This window comes from Falco punctatus (genome assembly GCF_963210335.1).
Source record: "Falco punctatus genome assembly, chromosome: 3".
In the NCBI taxonomy this organism is placed as follows: Eukaryota; Metazoa; Chordata; class Aves; order Falconiformes; family Falconidae; genus Falco; species Falco punctatus.
Window position 1 is genome coordinate 111852116 of NC_137582.1, and position 27668 is coordinate 111879783.

Here is a 27668-nt window from a genome sequence, read left to right on the forward strand (position 1 = left end):
ACTAGTATGTTTACTTAGGAACTTAAAACACCAACAGAAATTTAGAAAGGATTCTAAACAAGGAGAGCTACAAAAGTGCAGGTGGAGTTCCAGCGGGAGCACAAGTGGTAGATAGAAGATGTACAGCAATGTGACTCCTTTCACTCCAGTGAAGCTATTCTAGATTAATAATTCTAGGTGACACAGAATCCAGCTGCTGAAGTCCAGCCATAATGAGGACACTTTCAGAACCTGAGCCAGCCTATTCCAAGCTAGCCTGCACATCTCTCCAGTACGCTATCGCTTGCAAGGCATGTATACATGTAGATAGTAGGAGAGGGAGTAGTAAGACCCTGATGGAGGAGAGGTTAACGACTTCTTTTATTGGTCATTGTTTCAGAGATACAAATGAAGAGGAAACAATATTAAATAAATTCTGCTAAGTCTCTGCAGTCTCTAATGCATGGAAGACATTAGAAGGACAAGCTATTTCTCCCATCAAATTGTAATTTGCTTTTCTTCCTTTGTTGGAGGAAAAGAGCCTCTGTAGTGATGAGCAGAGCACAGTAAATTCCTCTTCTATGGATGACTGAGAAATCAAACTGAATTACTTCCCGATGTTGACAATTAATAACTCTACAAGGAGTTCAATTCATTTGTGAGTGGCATATATTGTTAACCCTATCCTGCTAACTGCTTTCTTTGAGCGATTCCAGAGCGAGGAAAACATTCTGATGGGAATGGAAGCACAAATGTGGAGGAGATGTTTTCTCCTATCTCCTCTCCCAGTCAGCAGGTTCATGTAGAGCATTACTACTGCATAAGAGAAAGATTTTAGTAGATTAAAATTCTTTTTAAGGGAGGCAAAACACAACAAAAATAAAACTGTGTATTTAAGAGGAAGTCAAGCTTGGAAAGCTGCAGTTGCTCTTTGTTTTTAATGTATTTTTTTTGCCAAAATAAAAGCTTTATGAGCTTCAAAGGAAGTTGGTCAGGATATCTCTTTGTCATCCACTTGGCTAACAAGAACCAACTGGAAAACCTCATATAAGTTCTCTCCTTACAGAATGAAAGCCAAGAGCTGCTCTTTTCAGTTAGCTCAGAGAAAGTCACTGTAGGAGTGTCTGTGTGGCTTTATGTAAAGCAAGCTTAGCCTGAGGTAACAAGGTCAACTTGCTCTCAAGGGCTGAGGATCTCTGAAGGTCAGCTGAAGAACTATTTGGTCTTGTAGATAAGCCAAACTTGGAGGCCAAAATATTCACAATAAATGTAATATGCATGTTTCTACATGAAAAAGAACAAAGCACAGAACTAACTCCAGCACCACTACTTTATAAATCAAGATGAGGTGTTGTTCTAAAAATATATTCATCAGTTCAAGCAAGAATTATTTCAAGCCAGTGAACATATAGTATAGAATAATATTTCAGTCATTCCATTCATGCAGGATTTTGCTCCAGCGATCAGTCTCACAACTTATGAAAATCTAATAAGACATTTTGCCCATCTCAAGCAGAACTTCCCTTCCCACCTCCCCAAATCTCAGAACTTGCCTACATGGGTGCAAATATAATCTCATTTCTGTTAAAAGATACCTGCAAGCATATGGTTAAGATTTTCGCATTAAAGTACCCAGTAAGTTGCTCCAACACCCTCACACCAAAGAAAGCAAATGTAAATTTGTAAATACAGCAAGCTGCATCACAGAAAGCCATCAGGAATACAAATCCAACACTTTTAAAAAACCCTCTTTTTAAAGTCAGTCTCTTGAATCCAAGGGGATGGTGATGTGTTGTTTTTTTAAAATGTTTGATGATGGTATTACTGGAGATGTGTGGAAGGTACACAGGCATGCTCACACAGCATTAACAAACACACAATCACATGTACTCAAAACCACATATATAAATCTAGGTTGATGCCCAGTACTGACACTGAAAGGCTGGAATCCTTTCATCTGGTTCCCATCAGCACTCAGCAAGTGGGATCAAATGTGGAAAAAAATAGGAAAGGGGGGACAGAGATAGATGTTGTTGAAGAGCCATGACTTTCAAGTCGGCAAAGGAGAATGCCTCAGGTGCACATATCCCTTCACAAGCAGGCATGAAAGGAACACCACTGGGGAGAGGGACAGCTGGGTACCGCAGGGCAGCTCAGAGCCACGAGCCCCATGCTGCCTCTGATTGTTATGAAAATCCTGGGTCAAGATCAGAGGCAAATTATTTGCATGGAAAATTGAGCCTGTTCTGATCTTCACCTCTTCAGAGGCTTTGGTGTAGGTTTTTAATTTAGAAAATAGTAGAAAATGGCTCTGTGTGCTTGATGATAGATGGCAATTAGTGTTTATTAACAACGCATGCTTTGGTTCAACTCTGACAGTCCCTCTCCTCAGAGGAAGGAGGAAGTGATAAGCTGCTTCCTATTCATATGTCTGATGCTTTGATACGGTGGCTTATTTTCCAAAGATTTTTGGGTTCTCTATGCCCAAAAGACAACAAGCTTTGAAGTGGATGAAGGCTGAGGCTGTACCAGGTTGGCTGGCCTAAGTCCGAGACTGACTTTTGGTAAGATGAAACATTTTCTGGACCAAAAACCTGGGTCTGGATGAGACTAACACAAAGCCTAACGTTTACTCTATGACAGGGTAGTGGATTTCAACCTAGTCAAAGGCACAGAGATACACCTGCGACCAGACAAATCCTGTGGGGATCCAAACAGTTTCAATTTTTGAGTTTGACACACCAAGTTTCTCTACAGCCTTCCCTGAGTACCACTCCAAGCTCACCCTGCATTTCCACAAAGATTATTCCAGCCGTCCTGCACCAGTCAGACTGCTGAGTTACACGGGACGGTGTCTGGGAAACAGGCTGTCCTGGTCCTCGCAGCCATCTGGAAAGGAGCCCCCCTGCTCCCCCAGCCAGGCTGTTCACACCGTCACGGGGCATCAGCGCTGCCCGGCCCGATCGCCAGGTGTCACCGCAGGCCGCCAGTCACAGCCTGCAGCGTCCCTCGGGCTGCCGGGGCTGCGCTTCGGTCCCACACACAGGCACAAGCAGCGAAAGGAGAAGAGAATGTCACTGAGTTGCCACTACATTTTCCTCTTGAGATGGACGACAGAGAAGCTAGAAAGGCAAAGCAAGTCTTTTACGGCAAGGCATTAAATGCGAACCCGCCCTTGAAGCCAGAGAACATGTAAAAAGGAAGGCGGATTCATAACACGAAATAAAAAAGAGCACATACCCCAGAGTATTTTTCAGCTTTTGGCTGATCCCGATTCCCAGACTCACTCTGGCCATGACTGTTCCCTACTCTCACATATTCCAGGACAGTTGGGATGATCTCTATAGCCCAGATGCAGAAATGGAAACCAAAAAAATCAAGGCTGAGCACTTGCTAACAACTTGTTCAATGACCTCCAGCCAGTTTCCTAACCTGTAGGGTCTGCACTGCTTTTCAGGGTGTTAAGAAGTTTGTTATTAAAGACGTGCCAAAATGGGAGGGCATGGGAAGCTGGAAACAAATATAGTTCATTGAAATTTATCAGTTCATCAAAGTTCTTGCCAGTGACATTTTAAAGATCCTGGATGATACTGCTAAAGAGGAAAAGCTCTCCCAGACTGTGCAGTAGCTGGGGTTATTCAGGTCTCACCCAGAATGGAGAATTCCTGTCCCCCAGGTCCCTTCTGTTCCTCCATTAATGTGCTGGCATACTCCAAGCTCCTGCAGGGATGCTCAGCACATGAAGCCCTACTGCCAATTTTGTTCTCATGTGTTAAAGCCCAGCTGGAGCCAGGTGCCAGGGGTTTGGCCTTTAGAGTATTCAGTAACACCAGCCACTTTGCACGTACCTTATTTTTAGTCCTCAGCTGAATGATGGCAAGCTGGGAAGCTCCCCTGGCTAATAGCCCCACACCCTGCAGAGGCCAGCCATATACCCAATGACCCTGGCAAACCCCAGGGGTTATTGTTCTTTGTCTCACGCGCCTGCTTTCAGTACTGCTCAGAAAAGGCCCCATGGAAAAGTCAGGCCAGGATCCAGTTAGATCCCCAAGGACTTTTTGCCTTTTCCTATTTATTCTTCAAGACATGGTGCATTGGAGACTGCAGGGAGTCCATTAGCGGATCAACTGACCTACAGATACAAGGAGCTGCCTAATTAGCCGGTCTAAAGGAACATAAGGGGTGTTTGTGGCACTCCCAAGAGACTGACATAAAGACAACAGCTGCCTGAAAACATTTTTTCCTTTCCTATTTAGTAAGTTCTTTAAAAACATGGCTTTTTACTCTCTGCTAATTAAAAACAGCAGTTGAGGCTTGTATTGATCCTTCAGTACAAGAGCTTGCATATTCAAGTTCATGGAAACAGCAAAAGGCAGGAAAAAAAAGCCCAGTGATTCTGTGGAGTTTGTGCTCCTTGTCCTCATATCACAATTTTAATTCTTTTCACTTGTTCTCAAAGCAGGCCGCTGCTGCGCATGCCCTTCAAGGGCAGCACAGATATGAACAGACTTCGTTATGGGATCAGAACCACAGTTTACTGACTCCTAGGCCAGTGCTTATCTAGCCAGGCACCAAAAAGAAAGGACAGTGATTAGAGCAATTGTCCTAGGCAAACCACAGAGGACACCAAGTAAGTCCATTCTCTGTACTTCTAAATGTCATATATGGCTGCAGCCAGTCCAGAATGCAACAAGTTCTTTCTATTGCAAAGTCCTTGAAACACAGAACAACTCATCCAGATTGGACCAGATCCATACAACTTCATGATATGCCATGACCTGAGTTTCTGCCTCTCAGGAACATTCCTGTCCTTGCTCAGCTCAGTATGGGTCTAACAGTGCCAGCAGTTTCCCCACTGCACTGCTCAGTATTTCTTACTGCCCAAATTTAGGCTGACAGAGGCCTTAGCTGTGGATCCCAAAGACTAGGGATTTTGTTTTTAAACTCTCAAGAACATGCACAAGGCAGGAGAGAGTCAGAGTCTATTTCAGGAAGGTGTTTGTGGCAGTCAGGCTAAAATTAGACCATTTGTTCCTAAAAAGACTGTGTAGAACGACAAGGATTTGGCAAGAGGCTCTTCAGTCGGGAATGTGACACAGGAAGCGCCTCCACGGCTCTTGGCAGTGATGTCACCTGCCGCCCTACGGTGCTGCACTGCGGGGTCCTGGGAAGCTCCGAGAGCGAGCACTGGAACTTGTTCAAGCCACTCTGTATCTGCAGGCGGCTGAGTGCAGAGCAGGGCGCGAGGCAGAAGTGTCGACAGGCTCCACCGCTTAATGCTCCCAGATAAGGGAATCTGGAGCCACGACAGAGAACTGTTATTCCTGCACTATTTGCGATGGGCTCTTCAGCGAACTATCAGTCTCCTCTTCCTGTCATGCCCCCCTCCTCTTGCTGCTCCAGGAATTCCTGCCTTCTGAACTTTCTGCCTTCCACACATGGCCGACCGACACTTGTGCTTAGCAGCCTCAGGCTGGCAGGATCATCAGGGAACACATCAGTGGGCACTGGGCCTAGAAGCTCAGCCTGGAGGGACGGGACGTTTTGATGTTCCTTGCTTTGAAGCTAAGTTAAGGGGTACCAAATAAAGCTCTCAGACCTGTACAAGCAGGGATATGTTCTGAGGTTTAAAGTACAGTAGTATAATGATTAGGGATGCGCAAAAAATAGCTCTGGAAAGCTACACAGTGTTACAGTTAGGAGGTATAGAAGTTTTAAATGCAGCCGCTTTCCTCCAGTAGAAGCTTTCTGGTCATCAGGCAATTACCGAGTATCTGCAAAAGTTCTCATTCATTCTTGCCTCTACAATTGCAAAGCCACACAGAGAACCACCTGGTTTCCTAACACCCATGTGAGACAAGGGAGCATCGCACACTTGTCGTGCAGGGGGCAAATACAGAGACAAACAGTTGCTTAGACTGCAGGCACAATCATGAAAGTGAGGCACATTTCCACTCTCAAACAATGCTTTAATCACTGGCCAATCCTGTCATCTGATTACAGAATAAAAGACCTAAAAGCAGCTAAGCCTTAGTTTAAGTGATCCTGCTCTCAACGCTTGACACAAGGAAACAAGGAGAGAGAACTACAGAGAGGGAGAAATTAGAGAACAATTTACAAAACCAGCAGCAAGACTGCACGTCCACAAGTCAGGTGTGTTTGGACTGTAATGAATGCTTCCTGTGCTGTGGGCAAAATGAGACAGACATGACCCAGCCCAAAGGTTTGTCTTGGCTCTGACTTCAGTGATAAGCCCCACGGCTGTTGGAACCTTGGACCAAAACAAGCCCTCAGCTTTGCAACCCACTGAACGAGACCTCAGAGATAATTTACATTACAAACACCCACCACCCCGCCTTTATTTTTTTTAAATTACTAATCCCTTTTTGAATTAAATCAGCTCAAAAATAGTCGAAACTATTCAGTTTATGAACCGATACTTATGACTTCTTTTTGAAAAAAACCCTACATTTTCTAGAAAATGTAGTTTGTTGTTTACCTCCCATTACCCCCTTCCTTCCCCTTCACCCCCCCAAAACAGTCATAGCCATGAACATACATATGTGTCTTTCCTCACTGGTAGTTTTGATGTGTCTGGAGGGAATTATTGTTCTAGCTGTGGTTAGAGATTCGGACCGAGAATTCATTTTAAGCCTCCTAGAGTTAAAGAAAGGTCAGACTCAGAGCAGTCTAGCTGTTCAGGCCTGTATCCCCTTTACTCCTTATTGTCTAACGGCACCTCTGATTTATTAAGCATGTTATCCAGTGGATTTGCACCCTGGTTCACCTCTACCTCTCACAAGCCATCTCTCTGCACTAAAATATCATCATGTGCTAAAGTGTGAAAGATCTCCTGGTCCTATTACACTTGTCAGGTGCATCTGACCTATCTAGGCTAAAGAATGTTGCTGTATCATATCCCTTCTCTCCTCCATTCATTCTTCCCATGGCCAATATTTCAGGTGGCCTTGGTCATTTCCTGATCTGCTCTGGCCTATCATGGAGATATGATGTCATGGCTCACAATGGTCTTCACACTTCAACACTAGGCAAAAAATGTGCTGTTATCCTCAGGGAGGTGACATGGTAAAACAAATCCTCTTGGTCAAACAACGCAGAAGTTATGTGAAGAATCTCCAGTGGGCAAAGGACGCTAAAAGCATTCCCTGCCTCCCAAGTTTTGTGGCATCTGTCAGCTGTGCAAAGAGAAGCCATCCTCGCATGTTGGTTTGAACTAAACACAGTTAAGTATTTACAGCATAGATACCTGTTTGTAAGATGGGTTGTTTTTTTTCCAAAGATGAGTTTTGACTGCTCAAATGAAGACCCTTTGGAGGGTACTCCCATGTTCCAGAAAGCACTGTTTCCTGTAAAAAGGACTAGTAACGTGTCCAACAGATCGCGTGGCTGTATTCATACCCTCCCTGTCCATTACTGGTTACTCTTGCTTAGCTTTCCCATCCAGCTTTCAAAGCAGAGCAGCCAGAGACCAGCCTTAGGGGGAAGAGCAAGGGGATACACAGAAGAAACTGCTTCCAGATCAGGAAGTTCAGATAGACGTGGATCAAATTTACTCTTGGACTTCCTACTCACTGCAGCGGGGCACAGCAACGCAACCAGGGTGTTAAAGTTCAGGCTTAAAGGTGGCATTTAGGGCCCCCTTTTAACAGGCCATGGAGCTAAATCACGACAGGGAAGCGAGTCAGACATACTGCACAACCCCTCCATGTGCAGCTGCTACTCAGGCCTGACCGCTATACTGAGGGCGAGCAAACTGTGTGTAAAAGTGCTGTTTGCAGACCTGCACACATGAAGCTGTCTGTGCACACATGGGGCTGTAAGCCAATATTTTTTAATTTGTGCAAATGGCCAAATGCTTTCCTACATCAATAGAGCTGTATTATTTATGAAATTAAAGAATTCAGCCCTATATAGTCTGAAAATCCTTCAAGGTCTGGACTGAAAGACCCAGAGAAGAGAGAGAACTGAAGCTGTACCTGTCCAGGTGATCAACAGCGAACTGTCTCATGGTTTCTCAATCTGGTGGACAGTAATATTAATTTAAGCAGTAACCTCAACTCTCCAATCACTTCGTGAACAGAGGACTTCTTCACCTTGGTGAAAAAATCCTGTTCATTTCCCTGTCCATATAAGCCCACTGAAAGTGGGGGTATGATACAACTGGCCTTTACAAGGAGCACTCTTCTGTGCTGCTGTGTGCTGTGAGCTGAAGCTAACACCGTACATGTAGGAGGAAACCTTAGAACTCCGTATTGTCCTCATCCTGATGCTAAGCTCTGGTTTTGCAGTGAATAAACTGTTTTGGTTAGAGGAATGATTCTTTTACCCTATGGCACAGCCACAAGGGTTTCAGCAGCATTCAGTTGCTTAAGACAACTGTCTTTTGTCCCTGTAAATTAATTAAACAAGAGCCTGTAATTCCAGAATAACTCTGTCCAGCCCATAGCCACTTGAACATTTGACTCAAAATGAACTTTTACAGAGAGAGGGACTGTAAGTAACTTGGAGTGAAATCATGCTTTCCTCAGCATCCACAGGCAGATTCAACTGCCTTCCTCCAAGCTCCGTCACTTCAGACAGCTCATTTGGTGTTTGCAGTCACACAAGGAAGCAGCCCTGCTACTGTACATCCCATAACTCACACGACAATCCCTAACATATAGCTAGTCCACCCATTTCTCTTTGGTCCAGACAGCAATGGCTAGGCAGCGCATCCCAAGGGGAAGTGGCTGAGTGCAAAGCTCAGGGTGACAATCCTCGGTGACAAATCTATTCCAACCCACAGTATTACCTCTAGCCACCTCAATGTCACCACAAGGGCGCATGGAGCAATGCAGCCCCTGGGGACTCTGTAGATGAAGGCACAGGGCCTGATACCCCTGTGCTGAGGCTTTGTAGCAAGTGACTAGTGGGAAAGGCAGGACCATGGGGTGCCTAATGTGACAGGGGAGGTGTGAATGCGGCGCTGACAGTGGAGTTTATCTCAAGCATGAACACAGGCTCCAGCCCTGTAGGCTGAGCACCTTATCACAGCTTTAGAAGTGTTAGTTTTTGAAACGCTACTCGCCCATCTCGCTGTGCTGACAAGCAACAGCTAAAATATTCTGCCCCTCCAGCCCATGGCCACACCACCTTCCACCACAAAAGGATGTAGCTATTTCCAGAAGCTTGACGAACACAGTCAGTATTTTCTGGGAAAACAAAGAAGCGTTGTCAAATCAAGAACAGTCGGTGATAAAGAGTCACCATAGCTACACTGAGTTATTAAGAAAGAGCAGCTTAGCTAAGCTCTGGATGAGGCTGCATTCCTCCCACTGCGGCTCACCCACCCGAGGCAGCAAGGAGCGCTCTTTCTGTTCACACATAGCTTAATGTGCATCCACTGCAGGCTTCCAGGATGATCTCCCTGGCACAACCAACTGCTTGCAGTGCTGTGACATGAAGGATTTGCTTTCTAATCCTAGTGAGCAAGCGTAGGCACACACCAGTATCCAGTTGTGCCTGAGCTGATGAAAAGCATTGATGAAGAGGACTGTAAGTGTTAGCAGGAGGAAGAATAATATACACATGAATTCTCTACCAAACAAAAATTGGGATAGTTTACCTCCCTGTTCTCAAAAAGCAGGGATCAACCTACACACCTTTCTAGTTAAGGGAAGTCCATGGGTCTGAGATGTGTGAAAACTAAAGGACAATTGGGATCTTGCTCTGGGAATACAAAATCGAGGTTATGCACAATGCCACTCTCTCACAGGCTGAAGAAAATCTAGAGTGTTGAGCAGAGGACAGGTTTTATGTAATGACTACATTTTTAGTCAGTCAAGTTATTCTTAGGTTCATCACTGGTCCATTAGGGGAGGGAGAGGGGAAGTAAACAACCATGGCAACTTCTAGGACAGGTGCCATTTCATTCCTGTAGCTGTTTAGCCATTTCTAGAAATGGTTTCTCCTTCTGCACGCTCTATACTGACAAATGGCATGCAGCAATAAATAGCACAATGGGATAGTGTGACCTCTTGCCCCTTTATTTGGCTTCTTGGCTAGCAAACCTTCTAGATCAATGGGTACTAGTTGACACTGCTCTGAGCTATTCCAGAATGAGCTAGGTTGCAAAGAAAAAAACCTGGCAAATGTTATCCCAGACAAAATGCTTACGAAATGTCCTCCCCACTCCCATCTCTTTTTACAGAAACTCACATTCTGCAAAATCTGCTATAAGAATCCAAATCAACACATCTAGTAGTGGATCTAAACTTAGCCACCCACCAGAACATCTGACACTGGTGCTGTACAAACTTGTAAATATCATGCAGATGCATTCATATATCACACACATACCATGTGCCTTCCCAAGACATAACCACTCATACACACTTATATGGCTCTAGAGCCTAATGCTTGCAAAAGACCCACTCAGACCCTTCTCGTACCATACGTACCATGTTCTTGAATGAAAAATTGAAGTGGACATTTCAAAACCTCCCACAGTGTCTGATCTGTTTTCTTTTTCTTTACACCTGACCTTGTTCTAACCGAACTTGGAGGCACATTCTCTATTGACCAGAAGAGGTCACCACACACCTCGCGAACGCCAAAGGCAGCCAGCCCAAAGCTAAGTGGAATCTCACAGGGATGACCTTCTAATTTTGCTCGGGAAATCTCTCTCAGCTCAAAACAATTGGGAATATTTAATCTCCACGCTGCCCAGGAACGGTGTTTCTTCCTCCTGTCAGAGGTTACGAACTGCAGACTAATGCAGCAGCCTTTCTGCTTTCAGCTGCTAATTAGCTGTAAGCTTTGCTATGCAATTTTGTGAACTGAGGCCTGACCTAGCCCCCACTGAAAGCCCAATCTTTCTAGAGTAAGGCAGTAAATGTGTAGACTAATTGGACCTCTGTTCAAATACCAAAGGTATCTAATACAACACAGAGACTGAGACTGATTCTGAACAGTTAGGTGCAAGATCAGCCTAAGAATTTCTGAGGACCAGCTTAAAGTTTGGGGGGAAGCAAAGTAGCTGCCACAGTACTAAAAAGACCTACACGTTACAAGACGATGCACAGCTAATCCATGTTTTCAGTTGCAGTGTGAATACCTACAACTTGTTTTGGAAAGGTGAGAATATCTACACAGGCAACTGGGCAGCAAGATGCTGTTCATATTGCTAGAGATGAAGCTTAGCCAAAAATATAGTTCCAGGTGAGGATGGAACAGGAGTACTTTTTTAAGCCTCTGCCTCTCACCAGGCACTGACCAGGAGTCTTGTCCCATTGCTCCTAACACCTCAGCTTGTTTCCTATTTGTTTCAGGATCTGTTTTACTAGAGTCTCTGAAAATCCTCAGGTTTCTTTCAGCTGCTCCTACAATGTTTGCCTAGCCTTCGCTTCCCACTTGCTTCTCACATTTGTCTAATACAAAACTCCTCCTTTCTTCCCATCATCCTGTCGTGATTCATCTGAGAATCTTCTCCAGCACTACAGCCTGTAAAAGCCATCTGTGTTTTTCATACCAGCTCTCCAGCAGTTTTCACATTTCATCTGCTTTACACTGCTCTATAACCATTATTTCAATCTATAAGTTGATCCATTCCCTCTCCACTTTTTCCTTTGAGAGAGAAGGATACTATTTGCTGAACAGTGCTGAACCATAGGCAGTGGGACTCTGCTTAAAGTCCCTTGGGAAAAGCAGCTTGCCTACAGATGTCACAAGAATTTACAGCAGAATAATTATAAACATCAGCAAGACTAGCAAAGTCAGGGATCTTTAGTATCACACCACACAGCAGGACCACTGGAATCTAAAAATGCCCTCGTGCTTGAAGAAAAAGCTCTGTGTGGAGACTAATCATTGAAAGGGGGCCAGGAACACCCACCAACGGATCACTGAATGTTGCACTTCTCTCCCTAACGCCATCCAAGTGCCAGCACCGGGGGAATAACGAGAGAAGTCAGACTGATCATGGCTGCTACAGGCCAGATACAGAAGTCCCATGCAGCTTCTTTGTTTCTACCCCTGCTGCAGCAGAGGTCAGAATTGGGTCCAACACCTCTCCCAGCAGGCAGCAGTGTGCCGCAGAGCACACCAAAACAGCTGTTTGACTAGCACTGAGCACAATCTCCAGCTACTTCATCCCCTCCCTTACTGCTGCTTCCCTGGGGGGCTTCATTAGCATCAGCAGAATGTAATAAATGTGCCTCACAAACCTAGTATCAAAATGTTGCCATCAAAATCCAATGCCCCAGAACCACATATGACCTGCTACTAAATGCCAGGCTGCTGCCCTCCTTGTCCTCAGGTGACCTAGACCCCTTCTCATTCCAAAGGGCTACAGAGGAAAATATTCCCCCTTCATGCCTATCAAAAAGATCAGTGAGCATCAGCAAGGGAAGAACAGATCAGGCAAAGGCAAAATGCATCCTTGCGGACCCCAGAGAAGAGTGGTGACAGCACCGAATCTATCCTCTTACTGGCGTTCACAGTCCCACAGAAGGTGCTGTTGGGCAGGAAGAGGAGGGAGGAAACCCTCTCTGTGGGATGACCAGCCCACAAGGGAAGCTCCTTCGGGTTTGGTCCATTCCCCACAGATGGCAGTTCCTCCCAGTACACAGTCCCAGCCATCCCTAAGGCAGGGACCAAATTCTCCTCTGGATAGGACTGGTGCAGATCCAGCGGATACATGCCAGCTTTACACCAGGTAAGTGAGCTCAACTCAACAGTCTCTGTGCCAGCGCCCTTCCCTGCAGGGAGCACTGCTGCTGCAGATCCCCCCGAACCCCCTCCTGCAAGCGCCCTGCTGTCAGCACATAACCTAAGGTGAAGGCAATAAAGTGTCAGAAGAGCAAGCAGAGCACCTGCAGCCGGGCCATCCCCAGCCAAGCCTGGGCTCCTGCTGACGCTGTGCACTGAACTCTGCCTCAGCTCAGCCACTAGACCTCTCAGGAGAGGGCAAGGGAGGGGGACAACCAGGCAAATGCTTGGACACCATCACTAAATGTTAATGTCTCATAATGAGGGGCCCCCAATGCAGCTTCTGTCAAGGACTTGGTGATCCCACTTTGACAGAAGCGCTACAGACACGTCACTGCCCTTTCAGCCAGCTGCCATGAGCCAGGAAATGCTGGCCTGAGCAACTGGGAAGGAACAGGAGGCTGAAAGGGGTCACTGAGCTGGGGATAATGGATTTTTGGTTTCTCCTTCACTAGGGAGGGTAATGAGTTACTGCGGCAGTGCTCTAACGGTACCTATCTAAGCATGCCGCATGCTACCAACTTCAGAGCTCGGTTTCCTCACAACACCTGTAGGGATGAGACAGACATATCCCCAGAGGAATAGTATGCCCTAACCCTAGTCTTTTAATACAATCTCTGCTGGGACAGGAGAAATATCTCAGTAAGCTAGGAAACAATTTACTGCTGGAGACAAGCAGCACATGCCAACCTGCCTTCTTGATACTTCCCTCCACACTCATACGGAGGATCTGCCATACAAAAGGAACATGTAAACCACTTCAGAAATGGGCACGAAGCCACCTCCTGTCTCCCAACTATTTTCTACTGTGTTCAGGAGCTCCTCCCTTCTTACAGACTGAAGTTTGTTGTTGAAGTCTATCTTAACCGCACCACCCCAATGGCAATTTTAGAAGTTGCTGTGAATATTCAGACACGGTGCCAATGCTACTCTGAGCCCTGAGGAGAACCAGAATGTAAAGCAGAGACTTTTGCAGGATGGCTTTCTGTTTCTAACTACTTCTTTCCACCGCACTAAATCTGATTTGAACCTAGCTGTTGACTATATGGACTGAAGCTGTCCTTATTGTCTAGGTTATGCAGCGTTCTGTGAAACACACTTAGATTGAGGTGTCATTGCTTTGGGAGATGGAACATCCTTTTGTTCTGCCTATGGACAGCATCCAGCTGCAATGCAATAGGATGAGAGACAATGACACAAGTTGCAACAGGGAAAATTCCAACTAGATATTAGGAAATCACTGTTTCTTGAAGATTTTCAAAACTCAGCTTGACAAGGCACCAAGCAATCTGATCTAAGCTGGCTCTGCTTTTGGCGTGAGATTGTACCATAGATCTCCAGAAGTCCTTTCCAACCTTAATTCTGATTTTACCAACATAGCCATAGATGAGGACTGTGCTAGTGTATGTATTTCTAACAGTTACCAGAGAGACAATTCATAAGTCCCCTGAAACAAGTTCAGAGATCTTGAGGTCAAGAAGATTTATTATCCACGGATATGCAGACTTGTGACAAGCAAATCAAACTAATAAAACCACCCTAGGCTTTTTCAGAGGAGATGAGGCACGCTTGAAACTGCCCTGGCCTCCTCTTACTGTCTTGTTACACTGCAAAGTACACACCTCAAACCTCTGAAATGATGATTTCATTTTCTATTAAGATTCAGATCAAATGTGGTTTTAATCAACATCAATGACAAAAAATCGCAACAATGTAATGACATCAGATCTCTCTTTATGTCAGAGGGACATTTATAAGCTCTGGCCTTAGAATACCTGTTTCTAGAGACACATAATGCCTTAAACAGATCTGCAATTAAAAAAATGCTGAAAACATTAAACCTGCTGGCAAATCACAGAATTATTTTTTCCAAGCTTCAATACCAACAAGACTCTTAACCTCAGAGATCAGATGAGGAGTGCCAGATGGTCCTTCATTTCCTCCATACAGATCCAGCTTAACAGCCTTTAACTTTCTGCATCACATGTGCAAAAATGCAGTGAAAGATCAAGGATGTATTACTGCATGATCAAGAACATTTCCACTTTTCAGGGGGTGCAAATTTTGAGCCCCTACAACACATGCAAGTTAACAGATTTGATTGCTCCTCTTCCCCACTGCCCCCCAAACGGGAAAAGAGTAATTCCTTGGTATGGAACCTAGTAAAATACTCATTAGAACAGCTGAGGGGGTTGGAGAATCAGTTATCTATATACATCTTAATCAAGGCACCCACACACCTCCCCAGGTGCTTTTACAGTACAGCGAGGTCTGGCCAACAGCAGTGATTTAAATACCCTCAAGACCTTGGCTAAGAATTGATTCAGTTTCTTCTGCTCCCCCTAACATTTCATGGAATTCATTTGGTTTGAAGCTGGTGCTTTAATTCATTTAAAAACCCTGCAAACAAAAAACCCCACCAAACCCAACCACCAAACACACATTCTAATCATGCAGGTTCTTAATGTTCCTGTAACTGCACATGTGGTAAGAAAGATGTTGGAGCTATGCTTCCTTTCAGACTAATTTCAGATTTAATAGCGATTGTGTATGATATACTGAGAAAGAACACACAGAGGAAATGTTTTAAGTTGGATCCAGGGGAAAAGAGGAATTTCTGCCTCAGCTTAAGCTATGTAGAAGCTTTCTATGCACATCAGCCTGGTTTCAGCCACATTCCCTGTAACTCAGGCCAGTAACTAACGCAACTTACTTGTCATGTATTTAGGACTTGGATTTCTCTTCTCCAAATCACACTTTTTCAACTCATAGGTTACTAATGCCATATTATTACGTTAGGTAAAAATACTTAGTTCTTACATTGTTTTCCTCTGGATAGAAAGGAAACGTTTAGCAGTCAACCCAAGGAACACTGAGCTAAGCAAACTGACGTACGTAAGAGGCACCAAGACAGCAGGCTGCAGAGACCTTCAGATTCACAGCAACAAAATGATGCTGCATTGCTGAAGTGTAAAACCTCGTTTTATTCGCCATCAGAAAAGAGAACTATTTCCTCCCTCCTCCTCCTGGGAGGATGAAAACAGATCAGAACCTCAAACCAATCCTTGCACTGGCAGGAATTCAAAAGGTGGACTTGGGAGGGGTTGGAGGAAGATAAAAAGGCTGGTAGCTGGAGACACAGAGCAACGCTGAACTGGGGAGACTCAAGTGAAGGAGGAATCAGAGACACCAAAAAATGAAGATCAACCTGAAACTTCTTTTTTGCCCTGGATTCCTTCTACTGCTTATGGTCAGTCAAAGCCAGGCAAGGGCCAAGCCCATTTCCAGCTTACAGGTAAGTGACTGGCTGCTCCATAGAACTGAAAGACGCTGATGCTTCTTTAGGACTCAGACACTTAAGATTAACTCCGTTTCTTCTAATCCAGCTAAAGCAGTAGGAGACATTCAAAGAGATCATGACAGCAGGAACCCTCAGGTGGGCAGACACAGAGTTATTAAACTGAGGGAAACTGAAGTAATCGATTACTGAATTTAAATCTCTGGTCACACATGGCAATTCAAAGGAAAATGTTTTTTCCTGTGAGGTCAATTTGAGGATTGCAGATTTAGGGTCATCCTGGGACTGAACGCAGCAATAAACTTCAGGAGTAAAAGGAATTTTTTCTTGAAGGACTCTGATCTAAAGTCCTAGAGCAGTCACGTGCATACTCTTCCCTGAAGTCCCTGGTTTAAGCTGAAAAAGGAATGAATGGGTTGTACCTGCATGATCTGCTATTCAGCTCACTAGTGCAGCAACGCAGTCCTTGCTTGCAAGTCCCAGAGGTAGAACATGAGAAAAAGTGTGTGTATGTGTGTGAGTGTGTGTATGTGCATGCATTTGTGTGCACAGGAATTCCAGCACACATCAGGAAAACACATTTCAGCTACCTAACTAGGGATTTGGTATTTCCAAATATGAACTAACCTCCCAATCTGTAAAGAAATATATAATCCTTCTAGCACCAATTCCAGCCTGTCTCTTGTCAATGTATTGCTCCTCTTATTACTCCAAGGTATAAACAATATTTTCCTTGTTCCTTATTCACGCTTGACCAAGCCTCTTTCATGGTCTTTCACAATTTATCTTGTACACCAGATCCCCATCTCCAGGAAATACTTAAGTGGCAGTTTGTCAGCTCAGAACTACAGAATACAGTGACAGCATAGAGCCTTAGAACATTTTGAGAGAGCACACAGTGTTAGCTCAAAGCACCCTGGTAAGCGAGAAGAAACTAAAGATAACCATCATCAGCTTCAGAAATCACTTCGGTACTTTCAGCTTTTGAAAAACGTTCAAAATAAGTTTCTCCAAACTTAGCACTAAGCATGGCTTATACAAAAATACTGACAGAGTTACCAGAATCCCTCCTTTTTCTCCTCTCCTCCCTCTCCACCACCTACCTTTTCCTTCTTTCAGCGTATGTCTGAACTGTTAGATGAAGACCTGGAGCATCCCCTGGTCTCAGAAGACAGAGACCATGAGCAAGACAGCATAATCCCAAGAGGTGCCTTTGATCAGCAAGACACTGAATCCCAGTGGACCCGAAACACCAGGGACCAGCCTGAGGGCATGTCCATGGGTGATAGTGCTGTCCAGAGGTTCTTCAGTGACCTCCGGAATTCACCCCGTAAATACCAAGGCCTCTCCAGGGGCTGTTTTGGTGTCAAGCTGGACAGAATTGGGTCACTGAGTGGACTGGGATGCTAACTGCTGACTATGGTAAGAGAAAGCCAGAGGCAGGTGGTCTGTGTGTTTGTCTATAACTTGCACAAATATGCAGAAGAGCAGATTTAATTCAGCTTTAAGGAAACGGTGCCTTAAAGTAACTTTCACCCTCTTATCGCAAACACAGTTTACTAATTTTACCCTCTTCAGAATTCACTGTCATCAGATATATACTTAAAACCTGTGAATGCCACATCTCTGCTTTACCTGCTTTCACTCCTTTCTCCAAGTCGGCTGTATGCATTTCATTCTGTCACAGAAGCCAAATCAGAAAGGTTTTCACCAGCTCCCCAGGGACGCTTGTGTCAATACAAAGAAACCCTGAGCAGAACAGTGGAGCTGAACCTGGCCCTAGAACAGCAAGAAATCAGTTAATTTCCATGTGCGAAATCCTGACCCCTTCTTTCTTTTACTTATTCCTCTGCTTTCTTGACAGGACTGGCTGAGGTTTCGAAGGACCTGTTACCTTTCAGGGAGATATTCAGCCCTTACTCACATTGGCTCCACCAACCCACCTACTACACGATGTACTGAGCAAACTGCACCTCACCTCTCCCCCGAATTACTTGGCCAATAGGATATACCATTGCCGTACTGCCTATTTGTATCAGAGTAATAACTTGTGAACATCTATCTGAAATCAAATTACAAAAAGCATTCACACTGTTTGTGTACTACATGTATAAATAAACAAGTCTCATTAAGTCACAGATAATAAACTGCTTTCCATAATTTGGTGAATTTGCCTCAAGCCGTTGTTGTGATTCTTTCATGTATCATTCCCAAAACTGAAACGGTGCCCCGGTTTGCAGTTAGACACAAACCACTAGAATTGAGAAGCATTTCAGAGGGCTACTTTCTGGCCAAAAAAACCCCAAAAACCCATGACACACAAATAAACAAGTCCTCCTTTTTACCAAAAGAACCTTTCTGAAGTTATTACTATCTAAACATCCTTATAACAGGAACAAGGCTGACATAGACATCTTCACAAAAAAGTAATCAGAAACCAGGACACAAAGTCGCAAGTCTTTGACCACCACAATTTGAACTAAACGGGTAGCTGTTTTAGCCGACACCAGTAGAAAGCTGTTACGCTGCATTTGGATCTGCCATTGACACAGGAAAACAATTGTTTCTTACTAGTATATCTCATCCAAATAAATGCTACCCTTCTTTGAAGAAAGTTCAAGGGCATCCTCCTCTTCCATAGGCAGACCCAGATATGGCAAGCATTTTTCCAACAAAAAATTCAAGATTACTAAAAAAAGAAGTATCTGACCATTCTATTTTTTAAGAAAACCAAGTATTCACTGAATCTAACTATGAACAAATCAGAGAACAACTACTTGGCAAACACCCTGAGACAAAGGAATTCTGTATGAAGGCTGGTTTGCCAAGATCATGCCTGTGCTATCCTGATTTTGATGGGAGCAGAACTCCACAAGCAGCTCCATGGAAATCAGTAAGGCTGCTCACACAAGTGTCTATATAGATGGTCACAAACGAAGGCACAGCTGTTCACTTCCAGCCTTTTGCTTGGAGCGGACAGATGGGCTACACAGTTGTACTCCTCCCGTTTTCTTGCCCACAAGACAGATGTTCCTGGAAGAAAATATTCTGGTAGCGAGCCTATTCCTAACAGGACCCCTGGATGTAAACTGCAACAGAGCACAAACATCTATGCAAAGCAAGTTCATCAGCAACCCTCTAGCCACACGTGCTCTGAATCTCTGGCAGTCCAGCTCTCCCTAAGAAAGCCTGTCTGCACAGAGCAGCTAGAGGTCTAGTTTCTGGGCCTGCTGCAATCGCTTAAACTCTGTGATTTGGTTCTGCTCCTTTTAACCACAATTCCCATAGAACAAAGATGACCCAGGAGCTATTAAGAGCCAAATTAGAAAAACTTTGCTCTTCTCTCATGCTATTTTCAATATATAGTTCCATCCTGATGCCACAGACTGCCTCTATGAAGGACATCAGTACAAGCTCATAAACACACGTTTCTACACTTAAGAGATGACTATCAGACAGCAGAAAGCACAGAATGACTGGTTAATGGAGATACGCTCCCCTTGCACAAGCTACCAACAGCTTCTATCTCTATTTTCTTGCAATCTTTTACCCTTCCAATCTCTTGTACATTTGGAAACTACCATTAATTCTACCTGTCTATGGCTATTCCATCCCTCACAATCTTTCTCTCCTCAGACCAGTAGTTACAAGGCTATCAACAGAACTCCTGAGCAAAAAATTCAACAACATATCCTGAAGGCTTCTCTAGTTAACAGTTTTTGTTAAGTCTTCTGCTGTTTAAGTTAACTTTGATAACAAAGTAGCAGCAACAGTGAAAATATCCTAAAGAGACACTCGCTGGCAGGAGTAGTCTCATCACTTACATAGGCAACCCTGCGTACAAGCTCTTGAACAATGGAATAGTCCATATAATGAATTTACTACACTCTGTGCTGCCTTTCCTGAGCAAAGCAACAAGAAAATGAAGGATTTCAGCAAACAGATAAAGAATTAAAACCAAGAATGAAGGATTAAAGAATAAATCAGTGTTCAGCATAATTCACATATCAGCAGACAAGCTATGCGTGTCTTAAAAGAAACACTACAGTCTGAGCAGTGTGAACAGCTTTTCTAGATGGAGCCCCATAGACCAGAGTAATTCACAGAAAAATTCTCCTGGAAGTCTGGAGTCTTGCTGGGCCATACAGATAACACTCTCCCTTGCTGTAGCTTCCATCATAGAAAGACCTCTGCCCCACACAAACATGAGCAAAGAGATTTCTGATTCATTATTCTAACTTAACGCACCTTCATACAGTCAGAAAAGGATTTTTCACTTCTTTTCCCTCTATACCACTAACTCAAGCTCAGAAGCAGCAGACATCCTTACTTGTGGGAACACGACAAGAAGCACCCAGCCTTCTTACATAGAGTGCCTCGTCAGGCATGCTAGCCCCGGGGCTGGCCCAGGTGCAACCTCTATGGGTAATCCACACAGCCCGTGGACATTATGGTGTCAAACAATGAAGAGCTAGCATCTTGTGGCAGTTGGTGCTAATGGGAAGGTTACAGTCTCCTTCCTGATAATCCTGGGTCTGATAGCTTGCTCCCAGCTCTCAGTAATCCCAGGAACAGGCACATTCTCATAGGCACAAAAGTTTCTGGATAATGCAGTTTCACTGAAACTCCAATGAAGGGCTACTGGAGTTTGTTTCCTGAACATCCTCAGCCTGTTTTCAAACTCAGCTACACTAAGATAAACTGTGAGTCACTGAAATTATTTGCAGATAAAATAACAGGGGTCAGAGGAGGTTGAAGACTGAGCTGTGAGCGCTTGTGAACGGAATCCTACAGAAGATGAATAAGAAACAGCTAAGAACGCAAATTCCACAGAGCCTGAGCCAGTAATGTGCCATCCCATCACCTGGCATTTTGTGTGAATATTTTTAAAGCCACTTTTCAGAAAGCAAGAACAATTTATTTCACATAAAAGACTCCATAATTAGATCCCTAGGACTGAAGCCAGGTGTGTTTGTACTGCAGGTAATTTGCTGGGTTCTATTAGCATTTAAATCATCAAAGGCAACCTTTGAAGTTAGCATGCCAGTCAGATGGCGGAAGCTCATCTCTAGCTGTGTCATTTCCATCTCCACTAAACAGCAGTGCATGAATTTACAGATTGGGATTACAGAAGTTGCTGAGGAGAAAAGCCTGCAATAAAACCCCTCCTAAACAGAAAGAAACATACATATATCTTTCTCAAATGTGTCTGCTTTAAGGGTACCTGTTTATAAGTGATGTTAGGCAGCAATCAAGATTTGGTCTGATCCAAGACTCAAGATTGCTCTGCCTAGTTTATTATTAGAGGGCTAAATTGTATTATTTCCCTTGGTCATCAGACAGATCCCATACACTTTTACTGCTTTATCCCTTTCCATTCCTGTCTAGTAAAGGACACAAAACTGAAGATGATGCACATCCTTACCTTAGCTATCTGCTCTCATTCTGTATCAACATAACACTCCCACCTGACACAAGCTTCCTTTGGTCATGTACCATACATTCAAAACATGCACCTCATTTCTCTGCCAGATTCTTCTTTGCTCTGATGCTTTAAACAGAACCACTTGCCAACTGTCAAGACTTCTGAATGCAGAGATTATTGTCCCACAACAGCTGACACTGCTAGTTTGCTTCCATTCTAAGATAAATTATGTCACCTGTAGGTAGATTTGTGGAACAGAAGGTCAAGAAAATGGAGAAAGGAGATGTAAAAACATAATGTATATTGCTGCTTGTTCGTACAGCACCTAGCAGTAATAAGTCCACAACAGCTTGGTTCAAAACCCTCTGAACTCAGAGGAAAGGCTTTGTTTGGCTTTGCTGAGCCTTAGGACAATCTCTGAAACAAAGGCCCAAGCAGAAACTGGTACATATCAAGTGAAATCAGAGAGATTTATGAGTGTACTGGCTAAGCAAAAAAGGAGGGCAGAAGGCAGACTCTCAGTGTAACTGCTTTAATATTACCCAGGCAGTGATTGAAAGAACCCTGTCTGCTGCTCTTCCCGCTGGACATCATGGGTTCTGGCACTCCGTCTGTAAGGATCTAACAGGGTCATCTTGACTTGCACCCCAGGATCAGTGGAAATTGTACTCATTTATAGTTGAAATTTGCCACTCACACAGGAGAGATGCTGAAAGTTTTACTGAAAGTTAATAAGAAACTGCTGTAAAGCTCTGAGGCAAAATAAGAGAAAGTTTCATACAAACAGTCTGCCTGTTACAGGTGCCAAATTGGTAATTCAGAGACTTTTATCTCGGGAGTCTAAATCCAAAGAGCTACAAAATCTCTTTCTTGGCACAAGGCCCCTGGGCTTTCTAGAAAGAACATTTGTTCCATCAGAATTTCACACTCCAGCCCAAGCTGTGGGGGCCAGAAAACACCATCATTTATGGGAAAGATGGTGGGATGTCAGGAGCAGGTGGGGACTGATTCACCGCTGTAGCCAACGCGTGGCTGGAGAGCAAGTGAAGTTTATAGCAAAGCGGTCAGCTATGCCATTGCTCAGGGCAGACTTAGGCCACTAAAAGGTTAGTGCCTGTTACCTACGGAGGGAAGGGCTTGCAGACAATGACTGAGGAAGTCAAGAACCATCACATGAACTTGCAAGGAAGATCGCCTAAAGCCAAATCTCAGGACATGGTCTATTCACACAGCACAAAAATATGTGTACTGGGAAAAAAGGCAGTTGGGAGCTGCTGCAGACAGGACAATTTCCAATTCCCCCCACTTCTCTCTCCCATGGAAGAGAAATGATGCCCTTGGAGGAAATCAGCGCCCTGCTTGGGCCAGCTCAGAGCTCCTGCATGCCTGCAGATGTGAGGCAGAGCAAACAGGCAGAAAGTGCAAGGTCCTTTCACTGCATCAGCTTCTACCTAACAGTGATGAAGAGTGTAGGGGGAGGAAATCACTGGGAAAATGAGTGCTGCCAGGAGGGGAGGGGATGACTCAGGGCAGTTCTCTCTCTCTGGAGGAGTTGCTGCATGCAGGGGACCCCCCTCTCCTGGAGGGTCACCTGTGGGACCAGTTGTAACCAGCTCCCTTATCAAAGCCGGGGGGCAGAGTGCGCACTGAGGCTCCTGCGGGGATCTGGCAGGAGGCAGCTGAGCTCCCTCTGGGCAGAGAGTGGGGATATAAGGAGAGGCATCCATGGGCAAAGCAGCGCCACGGTGCCGAGCCGGGTTAGGACAGGATTAGGACAGGCCTAGGATGCAGCTCCCGGCTCTGTGCTGCGGGGCCTCGCTGCTGCTGCTCGCCCTGCCATGGGCTGGAGCACAGCCGGCCGGCGGCGAGCGCGGTGCGGAGCTGCTGTCCCTGCAGGTACCGGGGCCGGGGCGGGCCGGGGCGCCGGGGCGGCCACCCCCGTCCCGCCGGGGCGAAGCGGACAGGAGCGGGGCTCGGGTCCCCCCGCCGCGGCCCTCGCCCCTCCCCTCTCCCTCCCTCCCCAGGAGCTGCTGGAGGCGCTGGGGCAGCTCCGGGAGGAGGAGGAAGAGGGGGAACCGGGCTTGGAAGACGAACCGGTGGCCGGGGCTGAAGACGGCGGGTCGGAGCGGGACGCCCCGGGGGCGGGGAGCAGCCCGCCCGGTGTCCCGCTCCCGGTGCCAGGCCCTCGCCAGCCGGCGGAGGGGCAGAGCCCGTGGAGGAGCCTCCTCTCCTCCCACAGGCGGAGACACTTCTCGGGCTGCTTCGGGACGAGGATGGAGCGGATCGGCGCGCAGACGGCGCTGGGCTGCAGCCAGCACAACGCCCGTAGGTGCCGGGTGAGGGCCGGCGGCGCCGGGCAGCGGGGGCGGAGCGGGGCGGCCGGGGCAGCCGCTGCCCCCGGCTGAAGGCCCCGGCGCGGCCCCAGCAGCGCTCTGCCCTTCTCGCCCAGGTTTCTGGAGGAGAGGGAGAAGCTGAGGCCGGGACGGGCTCCCCCGCGGTTCCTGCGCCTCCAGGCCAGTGTCCAGCAGCCAGGCTGCCCGCAGCCCCCGCGGCGGTGGGGTACAGAGCAATAAACTTTTCTACAAAGCCTGCATTGCCTTTTGCGAGTGTTTTTACGGTCACGGCATAGCACACGGACAGGAGATACAGCAATCCCCTCCAGAGCGCTCCTCTCCCTCTGCCCTCAGGGCTCGGTCCCGACCCTGGCCAGAGCGTCCCACCGGGTTGGACAAGCCTTTGCCGGAGGGTCGCAGCATCAGGAAGGATGGCTGTCCTTCCAGGACAACGAGCAGAGAGTGCTGCACTGAAAAGGCACTGCCAGGCACCGATGCCAGGTCTGGGCCCGTGGCAGTGAGCAGGGATGCCTCTCCTGACAGCTTCACTACTGCGAGCTGTGAATCCTCCAAGAGGTGGGCACCGGGCCTGGGGTTAATCACATCCCTGTCCGGGGCCAGCCCGCCGGTCGCAGCGCCGGAGCTGGGCGGCGCGGGGGCCCGGACGGACGGGAAGGCAGCGGATGCCGGGGACCGGAGGCTTCAGCACCCGGGACAGACGCCGGTCGCCCCGCACGCGCAGCGCCGCCCCCCGCCTGCCCAGGGCCCGGGCCCGGCGCGCAGCCCCCCCCGGCCCGGCGCAGCCCCCCAGGGCCCAGCGCAGCCCCCCCTCCCCCCCGGCCCGGCGCAGCCCCCCCACCCCCGGCCTCCCCGGCACAGGGAGCCCCGAGGCGGCAGAGGGGCTCACGGGCCGCCTGGCACCCAGCTCCGACGGGGCGCTGCCTGTGCCAGACCTGGGAAGCCCGGCAAAGCAAGGGAGAGTATCACAGAGATAATGTATCACCATCAGCGGGAGAAACAACCCATGTTTGGGATGACCGTAAGCTTCCCCCCCATGGAAAAAGTGAGGCACCACTCAGCCATCAACTGCAGCACGGCCTGTCCTATGATCTCGGTGCTGCATGCCCCGCACCGGACATCATGACATTTTCCTGTTTCCCACACCAACAGCCTTGTCTCCTCATTTCCTTCTTTAACCGAATTGCAAGGCAGAGAAAGAGAGCTTGAGTGGGCTACAGCACAGTCTTGTCGAAGGGTTTAGTCACTGGGAGATGAAAGGAACCCAAATCCAGCCTTTTCCTCTGAACAGGACTACCAAGGCTGCTTAGACTCAGCTACACCCTAGCACTCTCCAGCTGCAAAATGGCAACAGCAGAATGGATACCACTGGAAGGATGTGCTGCATGTAGTGGCATCAGTTAGGACAGATCTTTCAGCAGAAGGAATCCACATGACACTAGCACCTAAGCTTACAGTCCTTAACCTTACACGGCTGAAAACTAAGGACATCTCATGATAGCGCTGGGAAAGGGGCAACATCACCCTCAGCTCCATCCATGTACCATCCCCCTGCTCACCGGGTTCCATGCACAGGGCTGCCAGCAGCACCCGTGGTGCTCTCACTCTCTGCTCTGAGCAACCATACCCATACCGGGGAAATGTGCCAACTTCCAAACTCTAAAACCACTCGCAGTACGCTTTTTATAAGAACCTGCTGCGCTGCTAAGGCTCCCAACAGGGGTTTCACTAGGCAAATGGCCAGTGCCTGGATCTTGACTATCCATTGCTGGGCCATAAAGCCTGAAGTTCTTATTAATCTTGCCAGAGTGATGATATTGAAACCCCACAAGCAAACAAACAAGTAAGCTTTATGGCTTCAACAGTGATGAGCTGAGTTCTGACATTTTTACACTCCATTTGCTCTGGCAGAACTGTGAGATGGATAACAGAGGGCAGAATTTTGCTTTGAAAATACGGTAGCTACTGTGACTGTCAGCCATTTTATCCCATATACATACTTCCATACATACAACGTGAAACAGTGGACAAAAATCTCCCCATCTTAGAAAAGCATTGCCAAGGCTGAAAGCAGACACCTACACCTCATTTATCTGCTGTAGAATATGGAAGATGGAAAAGGAACAAACCAGTGAAAGAAAGGAGTGTCTCTGGGTCCAGGTTATTGAATGCAATCCTAGAATATTACATTGTTTCACAGGGACAGGTCACTCAAAGCTAAATATTTCACGCCTATGACTGATACCATGTTCCTCAATTTCTTGCAGCTGGGTTTGTGCCCCAGAGGTTGCTTTACAGATGTGCTGAGCTATCAGGCAAAACTCAGACCAAATGACAGAGAACATTTTTGCACAGAGACAGCACTAGAGAATACTTAACGGGGGGAGGGGAAGGGGTATGAAAGCAAAGAAACAAAAATTAAAATAATAACAGATCCTAGGTATTTTAAATTGGACACTCAATATTAATGAATAACTATTTTCTCACAGCGTCACAGTTTACAAACTGGAATTATGCCCTGACACAAACACACACATACACACACCCAAGAGCAGTATTAAGATAATACTTGTAACTAAGTAGTGAATTATACAGACACTGCAGTATGGAGTGTTAATTAAAAAAAAACAAAAACAAACCTATCAGGATCTTAGTTCTTTCTTATAACACAAAGGAAGGATGTGTTGAGACATACAATAATACAGAAAATGAGTACTGCCTCCATGTACTGAAAAAAGAAAGCATTAGTGAAAAAAAGGGAGTGCTCTTATAATAAAGGGCTTCATCAGGACACATGCAGAGTTGGGCTGACTTCAGGCTATATTAGGAAAAAGTAGCCTTTGAGCTTGACTTCACAACCTTGAGAATGTCCTTTCTAGTATAATTTTGGTAGCTGATCACGTGAACAGCGTGTGCACACATTTGTACACAAACACCATGTTAATTTAAGACATAAGAAATATTTTATTGTTCTATTCTTATTAAGAAACTGTACTCAGGAGATTCTTTCAAGATTTATATTCATTTTAAAAGTCAACAAATTATTACTAGACTGATATATTCAACATGCTTATATATTAATTCTTGTTTCAATTTAGAATAATAAGAAATGTTAGGAAAATGCAGGGTAAGCAATACACTTGACTATTTAGAACTCTTCTGCAGTTCTGTAAAAACAATTTTTAGTTGCACTATACGCACAAAGGCAATGCTGGAAGAGGAATTTGCAGGAAATCTGCATTTTTGTTATTTCTCATTTAAGCATAGGCAGTTGTTAGCTAGTCCTGAAAACTTTAGCTCTCAAAGAAACAAATAAATACTTTTAAATATATTAAACAAAACATTTAATTTTAACCCCTCCCAAAATACCCATATACACAAATTTGTTCATTCTTCCTTGGGGCCAAATTCTGATACCTTTGCTGAATAACAATGAAAACCATCTATCTAAAGTTCTCGCCGAGCAAGTTGCTTTCTTGTATGACGGTACAAGAAGATTATTGCTGAATCTGATCATCTCTTCTTTAAATTTTATTGATATGGGGGCAAGTCTTACCATCGATGTTTAAAGAAATCCCATTGATTTAAATGTTTAGCTGTTAATAAAGGCTAGTGTTTTTCAACGGTGCCGAAGTTGTCGAGGGGGCTGGAGGTACTCGATGTCCCTGCGGAGTCAGTCTAGAAGTTACCGTCTGTATTGAGGTGCAGATCAGGGCGCCTCTGTTGTTGGCAACATACAAAGTCTCAACGGTGATACCACCTCAACAGAAATGGGAAAAGAGAAGTGTCCCAAACCTGGGATTTCCAGCACACTCCACGGTATGTGGTGGCTGTGCATATTCCGTAT

At 45.8% G+C, this 27668-nt stretch overlaps 2 protein-coding genes across 4 annotated transcripts in view; one reads left to right on the forward strand and one right to left on the reverse strand.

Annotated features, from left to right (window-relative positions):
* Positions 1-27668, reverse strand: part of CLCN6 (chloride voltage-gated channel 6) — a 73426-nt gene that overhangs the window by 16983 nt on the left and 28775 nt on the right. Inside the window, exon 23 of one of the 3 annotated variants that reach the window (XM_080380819.1) lies at positions 26815-27668. The exons of the other annotated variants lie outside the window; for them this stretch is intronic. Within the exon in view, the coding sequence (XP_080236945.1) occupies positions 27531-27668 (138 nt within the window). The 3' untranslated portion in view covers positions 26815-27530. Of the gene's footprint in view, positions 1-26814 lie in introns of those variants that run through there. 3 annotated transcript variants of the gene reach the window in all.
* LOC308061220 (uncharacterized protein) lies at positions 17462-26619 on the forward strand. The gene is made up of 2 exons (XM_080380868.1): positions 17462-23366; positions 23495-26619. The coding sequence occupies exons 1-2, from the start codon at positions 23256-23258 to the stop codon at positions 23873-23875; spliced, it is 492 nt and encodes a 163-aa protein (XP_080236994.1). The 5' UTR covers positions 17462-23255; the 3' UTR covers positions 23876-26619.

Excerpts from the sequence above, each read along its gene's own strand:
- LOC308061220 (XM_080380868.1), top strand. The coding sequence starts at position 23,256 with ATGCAGCTCCCGGCTCTGTGCTGCGGGGCCTCGCTGCTGCTGCTCGCC. Across the intron at positions 23,367-23,494 it reads CGGAGCTGCTGTCCCTGCAG|GAGCTGCTGGAGGCGCTGGG; the intron begins GTACCGGGGCCG and ends CTCCCTCCCCAG.